Here is a 10760-nt window from a genome sequence, read left to right as displayed (position 1 = left end):
CATGTGAATTACAAACTTAATGCATGATACTGAAAATTAACAATATGAATTACATCATTATTGAGATTTCATTCCGCATTAATGGAACATTTTTTTTATTACAGTAGGCAGAATATGACCTGAAGGTCCCTCATTTCTATTTTTGTTTTCAATTTGACGACTATGGAGCATCAATCAGTACTACTTCTACAACGTAAGAGGTTGGAATTCCAATCCTCCATGCCCCAATCTCTTACTTCAGAGCCCCATATTGCATAACGCTCGTTCCGCCGTCCTTTGAAATCGGCAGAATTAAAGTAAACTATTTACCGTTTAAAACGTTTTATACAGTTTCTCAACCATAATTCGGTAGAAGGTGACTAAACTGAATAAAAATGAATGACATACATGATGAGAAAATCCAGCAATCCTGGAAATCCTTTGTAAATGCAGTCAAAATGAACTTCATATTTAGTTTGAAGCTTTTTGAGTGCGTAATTCCGGTTGATAAAATTACGAATTTTAACATTTGCAAAAAGAACATATCAAATTAACTAACGAATTACCTTTACCAACTTTAAGTTCGTTTTGTCAAATATATATTGTATTCCCTAAAATTAGTGACCTAATTCAAAATTGCTGGTCATTTTGACAACTGACTTCATTACAAATGTTTTCTAGGTATTTAACACATTTTTAGGATTTTTATCGCTCGATTTCCTGTAGGTTAAACTTGTTTTAAAACATATGTTAAGCTTATTCACATTTGCGGTGGCTTTCAACGTGTGTCAGATGCTAGAGGTTAGGATGGCACCAAGTCAGAAAATAGCTTGCCAGAACAACCTCTAGCATTTCTTGAGTACAATCAGTACCATGATGATTCAAGAATTCAAGACGTCGTTATTCTTGATATGAATATTACCCGCCCGCAACTACCTTGAATGACAGTCAAACTATTGATAGGGCTTCAGTGTTGTTTTACAGCCAAGTTGAAAATTGTTTAAGAAATTTGAGTTATTGACGATTATTTCCTAAGATTTATTACCTCCAAGATTTTCGGGCTATCCAATCTCGACGTTGTACATTATAATTTACTTTTACACTGTTTCCAATTTAATTTCCAGGTCTTAATAAATTGAAGCAAGCTCAAGCCAAGTTATTCCCAACAATGCGTTATTATAAACCATAAAAAGAATATCAAAACAAACGCCGTTGAAGTCCACATTCTAACATCTTAACGCAATCTGCATGAATTACGAAATATTTTTTACATGTAATATGCAATTGATGATAAAAAAAAACGCAAACAAAACATCAAAAATGTTAATTTGACATCTGTAGTATATTGGAATGCATTTACATTGAAAAATTATTTAAACTAATATTTGTAGTTTTTTTCATTTTATTCCAAATTGAGTCGTGTTAAAATCAATGGTTTGCGAATAATCTGGTTGGCTCAATAATAACGTCATAACAAATATCATACACAATAGTCGCCGCAATCATTAGTACAACCTTGAATGCTCTGTTTATAACAGTTTGTCTGACATTCTGTCACGCTTGGCATACTATGAGCACACTGCACATATCGTTTACAATGCGTTGGATGACTGAATATCGTGCCATTTTTTCCCTCACAAAAATCACCTACAATTGAATTAATTGTTGGTTAAATAACGTAAGTCGCTATCGTTTGTTGGCATGAACTGCAACAAATCACATCTAAGCTACATTACATGCACGACTAGACTTCATGTGTAATCTTCATGCTTGAACAAAGTTGACAATGATATAATTTTCGATGAAACTGAATAATACGCTGCTTAGAATAGTGAAAAACAAAACTGAGTTGTGCATACAAGGGAATATGTATGCCTTCCCTGCCAAAAATGCCAGTGTCTATGGCAAGCCAAAGTGGACAAAAAATTGAAATTTGTAATATTAGAAAATCAATTTCTAATATTAAAAATTGTTTTTTTAATATTAAAAAGGGTTTTGTGATATTAGAATCAGATATTATTGACATAAGAATATGAGTTTGTAATATTAAAAAAGTCACGTTTCAATATCACAAAGTCAGTCATATTATTGTAATATTACAGAATTGCAATTGAATACAATAAATTCATTTTCTAATATTAGAAAAAAAATTCTAATACTAAAAAATAATTTCCAATTGAATTGCTAATAAAAAGGGTTTTGTAATGTTAGAAATCAAATTTGTAATATTAAAAAATGAATTCGTGATATTTAAAACTCATTTTTTAATATTAGAAAACGCTCATTTTTTGTTCACTTTGGCTTGCCATAATTGTCCCTTTTATTGTTTATACGTCCGGGAACAAATCTAATGAAGTTCGAATGTTTAAGCGTCGTAAAAACAGAATTGTTAACATTGACAACCTTATGCTTTCAACTACTTGCAATTTGGCGGTTTTCTTAAATAAAACAAACAACTGATGTTTTGTAATAACAAAGAAGATTATTAACATATTCATCTAAAATATCCGAAATCGGCAGGAGCTAACTATGTTTTTCATTAAATAGAGAAGGATGATGACAAACTATAAGAAAACTCTAATTTTATTACACAAAAACTTATCTTTTCAAACTGCATGAAATTTATCTCTGTAATACAAATTCAGTAACCAACTTACCCGAAACAAGTGCCAATTGTTCCGGATTTGAAATAGTAGGTGTAAAAGATGGAAAGTAATTGTTTGCTACTTTACACCTTACTGTAGCGTTGTCCATGTTTGATGTAAAGCCGACCAAAAACTTATATTCTCTCTGGAAAGTGCATTGTGAAAATGTATCGATTTCACCCATATTTTTTAAATTTGTAATATTACTGAAGCTGTCTCCTCCTTGTAAGCGCAATTCTACAAAAATGTTTCCAGGAGGGTTTCCAACGTCAGCAACACACTTATGGACTTTAGTAGTATGCTCACCACTAAAGTCAGCGATTTGGTCTGCATTAAGCATTAAAGTGGCTAATCCAATAGGTTCAGCTTAAATATAAAATTAAAAGAAAATGACACAAAAACAAATAGAATATCTGTCCGAAAAGCTATGTTCAAGCAAAATATAACTTTTCAATCTGAGTTCTTTGAATGTTTATAATTTATATTCTGAATAGCTAATACCGAATTAAATAACGATTAAAAAGTTTCAAGGTCTTCTACCTTTGAGTAAATGTTTCGTTTATGTATTTCATGAAAAAGTTTATGCAAGATTTATTTCCGGTCAATCAATATCACATGTGGACGACGAAAACATGTATACTATCTTTCCTAGCTTCTAGAAATGTGTGATTAGCATGTTATTACTTCCATAACTGCTTAGAGTTATTTTAATAAATAAAAAACTCAACAACTACCTGCCTACAACATACCTGTCCACAGCCAACTTGCAGTTGCTTAATTATGTGTTAAAACCTTCTAAAAATATGCTCATACATATATGAAAACAATTAACACGCATTACGAGATCAATCAAGTGTTTAAACATGAGTAATTAACATACCTTGTATCTTAAGTCGTGCAGAATCTTTCACAGACGAATTTGTCATGCTCACAACAACGTCAAATACCCCATTATAGTAACATGAAACGTTCTTCAATACTATTTTCAATGATGTGTCAATAAATTGAACATGTAAGTTTAAGTCTTGATCGGCCGGATACATTATTGATCTATCCCCAGAAATCTCAGCTACTTTAATTGTGGTAGAGCCCTCAGACGGGTTAAATGTTATATTTATGAATTCAAAACTAGTTTCGTTCAGGTAACAGAACAATTCTACATATTCCGAGAAAATAAACGTCGTATTGTCGTTACAATCTATACCTGTGTAATGTAACAAACATATGAATACACTTTGGCAATTTTTCATTCACTTAAATAAACCAAGAATATTGTTCATTAAACAATTGATCATGAAATCTCATTGCCTTTATTTTGTTTGTACAAATAAGCTTTCTTGGAATAAAGAATATACATATACATAGGATAATTAATAAACGAAATTACACTGTTGTTTTGTTTCTTTTTAAATCTTTGCAAGCATTTTCTTTTGCCCGAAATTTCCTATCAACTTCAACATATATAATGTATTTGCATAATGTCCCGCCCCGAACTTCTAACAGTTTAGGCTTACTCATCGGAAAAGGGAAGAAATCGAATATAATATCAGTTGACACTTATCATGAATGCATCAAAATTAAATCATGCACATTCTAACAGAAAACCGGCAAAAAAAAACGACGCCAAAATATCCCCATTTACGGTAAGAATTTTATATTCAGCTGTAAAGAAAATATGCCAGGTACAAAATAAAATGAAAATGATTTTTATCAATCAGATATTAAAGAAACGATATAAAACAAAAGGCTCTCAGAAGCCTGAATTGCTCACCTGGTTGAATTTTGCCTTTCAAAGACAGGCAATAAATTAACAAGAAGTTGTCTAACAATTTTGCCTCAAGAAGACTTTTGCAGGACTTATAAGGACCATTTCAGAAATTGAAAGATTCTTTCCATCATAGTTTTCTAGATAGTGGCTGAAAAATGCAATAAAAAACGTCATTTTTCCCCTCTCAAGGATAATAACTCTTACAAGGAGTCATCTATTAACTTTTATCTCTGAAGACTTTTGTAGTCCTAATAATAAGGATCATTTCAGTCATGAGATAATTTAGCTTAAATCTAATGGTTCTGGAGATATATGCGAAAAACTAATGTCTGACCCCTATGTTCGGCAGGCATGTTTTTCGACAGATGAAAATATCCATACTATTTTTATACAGGATACCCCAAGAAACTTTCATACCAAGTATGGTTCCAATTGGTCAAATATTGTCAAACAGAAGATTTTGGAAAGAAATAACAATAAAAAAAAGCAAAAACAAACGTCAAAAAAGGCAAAAACTCCAATACGGCTTAAGGGATTAAAACGAAAATTTGACCACAGGTAGATCAAATCATGATGAACACTTTTATCCATGTTAGAATTTGGCTAAACGTAACAGTTTATGCAATATATGCGGAAAAACTACTTTCTGACCACTATGTTTTATTTTGGTAACGGCGATCATGTGTTTCGACGGATCCAAAATCCCCACATCAATTCTATGCAGTATACCCCAAAGAACATTCATACTAAGTTTGGTTATAATTGGTGCATCAGTGTCAGAGGAGAAGGGCTTTTAAAAATTGTTAACGACGATGGACACCAAGTGATGGCAATAGCTCACATGGCCTTCGGCCAGATGAACTAATAATTAATGTAACTTTTATACCGCTAAATATTTGGTCTTTTATTATTGGCACTGGCGTTGTCGTTACCACCACATCTACAAAGCACAAACAAATATGTTCCTTTTATAAGCTATATATACCTTTAAAACTGGAAACGAAATTGAATAATTGATTAATACACTTAGACATTCTAAAATTCATTGCATTTATTGCTAACATTCATGAGAAACCAGTACTCCACAAAAACTGGGAGCATGGACCGGGTGCACTGGAAGATAAGCGCGAACTTTATTTCTAGAAACACGCGCCAAGTTGGTCATAGATTGTCACGACAGGGTTGACGAAAGAGAAAAGGGAAAACTATGAAACGATGAATAAATAGGTTTTCTGGGTGCAGATGGTGTCATCTTACATATCCACGAATTCATGATGAAGGCAATAAAACGTCCGTAGTGATGACTTAAATGTTGTAGCCACATTACTCTGTTCAATAACCCAAATTGTAAGAAGTCTAGCACGGAAGAAATAGTCTGAGTAGTTTCTACACGCCCTTGTTTAACTTATGAGTTGAGATATGAAAATCCATGCGAATGTGCTGAAGGGATGATGCAACAGGTGTGAGGAAAGTTGACAATACGGTATGTGAAGTAATCGCGTTTGTCGTATAGTTCGGTCATGCGTTTATCCCTTTCCATCAATCTTCAAGCGTAGGTCAATATATGAGGCTAACTAGTGTCTGGAGTGGCTTCGTCTAAGTTCTTTGGTGTATATCCCATGTTTAGAATCCCCGAAACGGGAACTCTTTAAAGACAACACGTCATCTATATAACGAAAACAGGGTCAAAGGATCAGGCGAAAAGATGTTCATTTCTTTTGGATCAATTTAGCTGTAGCCCCATAGGAGAAAAAGAATAGGTCAGTTAGTAGCGGAGCACATTTTTTTCTCATTGAAATGCCGACCGTCTGCTAAAATACAGGTCCACTATAATGGATCAATATGTTGTCGATATAAAATTCAAGTTTTTCTACAATATTGTCTTCAGTATATTAAGAAGACTATTTGGATATTATTTTCCGAAGCAGTCGGTATAGTTTCTCTTTTTGAAGCTCTTTCATGGAAACGCAAGTCACTTGATCGAATTTCTGTTTCCCGATTGGACATATACTGATAACTTAGTGGCGTTCGAAAAAAAAAACTATTGGAAATTGAAATTGCATGCCGTGTATTATTTCCTGAATGAGGTTATTGATAAAAATTTAAAGATTATTGATTGAAAAATTGGTAAAAAGAACAAATTCTACAGCGTCGGCTATCTTTTTTTATAGTTAGTACTTGTTTTACAAAGTGTGGAGATTCTCTACTTACCACAACGTATTTGTATCGAGGTGTTCGCTCTTTAGTGGAGTAAAAACAATTAATAATGCTTTCAGTCGGGATTGCAACTGAGTATTGGGAAAAGTGGTACGAATTGTTGAAAATTAATGATATTCCGATTATAATCTAGCATTGAGGGTTTCCGGAAGATCTTTCGAAGTTAATAGTTTCGAAAGATGCATGGTAGATTCAGCTATAGTACAGATGGGGTATAACATTATTTTAGCACAAAACAAATCCATTTATTTAAATAAAAAACACAACGTTTAAGAGAGTGTACATTTAGAAACAAGGCAGTCCATATGATATTGAAGGAACATCGTCAATTTTATCCCAATGGAATTTTGTGTTTTAATGTAATGTATATATTATCTATATGTCCAACGGTACAAACAAAAATTAGTTTTTTTAAATCGATAATGAGTGGCTCAGAAAATGATTTTACAGTTCCCTAAGAAAGGAACCTTTTGCACAGATGAAAACAGTTTAAAAAAGGTTTTCAATAAATTTCAACGCTTTCTATGTAATTTATGTCTCTATAATCATTGCAGTTAATCAAAAACCAACATTCAACATTGAGAACGGATGCATTTGCGATATGATGTAGATGATATGATCTTGAAAACAAGATTTGTCATGTGCTACCAACTGTCTGGATTTTGCGTGGATGCCCTTTCAATAATATACATATATTTAGATGAATTCAAGATTAACACAATATTATACAAGTTAAGACAGTTTTTATATTGTAACCTACAGAAGGAAACAAAAAATTCCCTACATTACAAATTACATGATCAAAAAGTGTAGAAACTTTACCCCAATATCTTTGTTTTACAGGGATGAAACGCTTCTCTGAGCGGCAAGTGCTATCTTTGTTAAAATGGTAACATTACTTGTGTGGTTTGGCATAAATGTCTCAAGATGTCATATTTTCAATATGTGTATAATACTTTGTTTACCTGCAGGACATGTTACGCTTCCACATGTACTGCAATAATTAGTAGATTCTATTCCGAAGCAGTATCCCTCGTCACAAGGCATCCCGTACGTCCTTTCTTGTTCACACTGCACGAAACTTTTGCAATTTGTGGGATGAGTAAAATATGCTATATTTTCCGTATTGTTCTCACATATTTCCTCTACAAAAGAATGTAAATAAAGCGCAAAGCTTAATCATTTAAGCACTATATATTTTATTGATTATACTACATGTATGCATATATATTTATCATAAAAAGGTATATCAAACAAATATATGTGCATCCAAAAAATTCGACAGAATAGGAGTCCATTTGAGGCTAATATCAAATACGTATAACCATTAATATCCGATCAAAATTGGATAACAAATAGATACGATGCCGAATAATTTTATTATATGTAGTTGTTTATGTTCTAACGCAATAACCAAGTATAATATGGATAATTAAATTCTCTTTTGACAATGTTATAAAGACATTTCAGCTATTCAAATATTGTTATTGAAGTTGTGAATATCTACCGCTTAAAGGATTTCCAAGAACTGTATATCTTGTGAAATGACAATTTATTTTAAGTCTATAAGATTTTGAAATGAAATTCTAACAGTATAACAACTTACGTGGAATTATGAATACAGATTCGTTGTTAGAATATTTCAAAGTAAAATTTTCAAAAAAATCATTTTTCACTCCACATCGAATTACAGCATTTTTCATATCTGATGTAAATTTAACCCAGAACTTTATTTCCTTTCTGTATGTACATGAGTCAACAAGACTTGTGTTACGTAACATGAAATCCATAGTCAATAATGTGAAATCTGTATCTGCTTCCTTTAAAATTTCCACGACAATATCGCCTGCTGGAAAACCAATATCACCGCTGCAGGAATGAAGACTTGTACTACGCACATTTTCTAAACCAGTAATTTGATCCGGATGTAAAAACAACTTTGGATATCCATTTGGAGTTTCTTAAAAATAATATTTATGTTTTTTTTATGAAATTTAAGATAGCACTACCATCGCTAGTTTAATAATTAAACTAGAAAAACTGAGTAATGCTTACTAAATATATCCCCTCGCTTTCCCCCAAAATGACCATATACACAGAAATCGTAATTGTAGGCTAGATAGAGAACCGCAAAAGTAGATTTTTGGGAATTTCAAGTGTCAATAAAATTCTGGCATTGGTATCCTATTTAGGACATTGTCTCGTTGACATATCAAAATCCATTCTTGTTATATTCAAAAGCGATATGTACAAGTACCCCTTGAAGTGTTTGAGGATGAAAGAATGTTCTCAGTGGATTCATAGTTTCTTAGTAATAACAAAAATGTCAAATAAATTAAATAATGTTTTATAAAGCCATATACCAAAAATCTTATCATTCCTTAAAATCGGTGAGGAGAAATCTGCGACGGAACATTTCCCAATTCCTCTCATGTTAAAATTCTAAGTCGCCAGAAAAACAGAAATTACATGACCTAGAAAGCTGGAAAAAGGAGACATGATACAAGTCATCATGCGTAAGCCATATGTCAAATATTTAACCATTCCCTCTAATGACGGACGAACGGAATGACGTACGGACATCGTCATCACTATATACCAGTATAATAACATGTTAATTTATTCGAAAGCTTAAATTAACAGATTTTTTTTTAATTCGAATTCCCGTACACTAGCCACAAAAAATTACGAAAAAATTATATACTTCGAAAACAATTGAGCTGCTTCCATTAATTCGTTATATTTTGATATTTAAAGAATAAGTTTAAAATAATTATAATCCGAATACATAAAAAATATTTTGTGTTGTGAATGTTTTTTTTTTCTCGCGAAACCAATACTTGACCAATACTGAACTACTCAGAACACAACGCTTTTCAAAAGAAAACGTATATCGAATGACACGACAAAAATTTTCCATATTCATAAGCCAAAAGGCTGCATTATGCCAAAATAGATTATGACTTTACTGGGATTAAGTGAAATCGTCATCCTATATATGTAGATGATCTGAAACATCTGAAATTGTTCTGTCGGACGTGGCGTATTTCGGAAAAGACAAATACAGTTGTGAAGTGACTGAACTTTTAACGCAAACGCACATCAAGACATTAGCGATGTAACAACATAGCGGTCCATTATCAGGAGGGGCAAGTATTATTGGAGTAGCATTAACTTTGTCCCTTACATGCATAGCCCTAAACCATATTATATCACGAACGATATGTAAATAAAATAACTTTGTACATACTTCTTACAACAAGTTTTCCTTCCGATGACCCGACAATGATGTCACTTACGATAAAGTCCACACCATAAAAATCTCCCGTAGTACACGTTGGACTTCTAATAGATATAGTTACTATTTCATCGTTCAAGGTTGCCGTTATATCATCAGTAGGTATCAAGTCTGTTGAAACTCCAGTATTGTCAATTTGGGCAATAACTGTGATATTACTAACTGACGACCGGGATGTTATATTCAGATACGAAAAGACAGTATCATTCAGTTTACAACTAATTGCAGTTGGTCCACTTTTAACTTCTATAGTACTGCCTTGACATGACACCTCTAAAATGTGTATAAAAATAGAATATAAAGAACGGGCAAACACGGTGACAGAGACGGACATCATGACGATTATTTACAATTCAACTATTAAGCGTGAATATAATGACAGATGTTTGTCAAATGTACTGAATAGTACTTGAACCAAAACAAAGCAATTGCTTTTATTGAGTACAACATAAATGGTTCTATGTTTTAATATAAAAACGTTAATTCATTTAATAGAATTGTTTTTTTTTTTATTTTCAAAACAAGGGACAATTTTGTTTGTTTGTCACATGAACACTGCATCGATAACAAATGCAAAGCTAATTCACAAGTATTACCGCTTGATGTAGTGGCAGTTGGTTCTGGTGTCATAGTAGTTGTAGTTACATCTGAAAAGCAGAAATATAATTATGCTAATTATCATCAAAAGTATTAAATAAAAAAGTATTTTGCATTAAGCAAATTAAAAAAAAATGGTTTAAATTTTCCTACGTTATGTTGAAAACGTGCAAGTATCTATGGAAATGAAAACAATAACATGTATTTGCGTTGTACATTCATCCACGCTGATAAAGCAATGTCACTTTGAGCTTCC

The 10760-nt window shown here is 32.3% G+C and overlaps 1 protein-coding gene across 3 annotated transcripts in view; it reads right to left on the bottom strand.

The window, feature by feature from the left end:
- Positions 1-1288: 1288 nt before the first annotated feature.
- LOC148626212 (uncharacterized) overlaps positions 1289-10760 on the bottom strand; it is a 31072-nt gene continuing 21600 nt past the window's right edge. For all 3 annotated transcript variants that reach the window (XM_088569985.1, XM_088569986.1, XM_088569987.1), the window contains 8 exons: positions 10504-10554; positions 9860-10180; positions 8216-8569; positions 7575-7754; positions 5279-5332; positions 3505-3828; positions 2637-2990; positions 1289-1626 (listed from right to left, as the gene is read on the bottom strand). In XM_088569985.1, the coding sequence (XP_088426111.1) occupies positions 1460-1626; positions 2637-2990; positions 3505-3828; positions 5279-5332; positions 7575-7754; positions 8216-8569; positions 9860-10180; positions 10504-10554 (1805 nt within the window). In that variant the 3' untranslated portion in view covers positions 1289-1459. The remainder of the gene's footprint in view (positions 1627-2636; positions 2991-3504; positions 3829-5278; positions 5333-7574; positions 7755-8215; positions 8570-9859; positions 10181-10503; positions 10555-10760) is intronic.

This window comes from Perna viridis, chromosome 2, assembly GCF_037379345.1.
Source record: "Perna viridis isolate PV_CMFRI_1.1 ecotype Kerala chromosome 2, ASM3737934v1, whole genome shotgun sequence".
Classification (NCBI taxonomy): Eukaryota; Metazoa; Mollusca; class Bivalvia; order Mytilida; family Mytilidae; genus Perna; species Perna viridis.
Note: the sequence above shows the minus strand (reverse complement) of the source record. Positions and strands in the feature narration are given on the sequence as shown.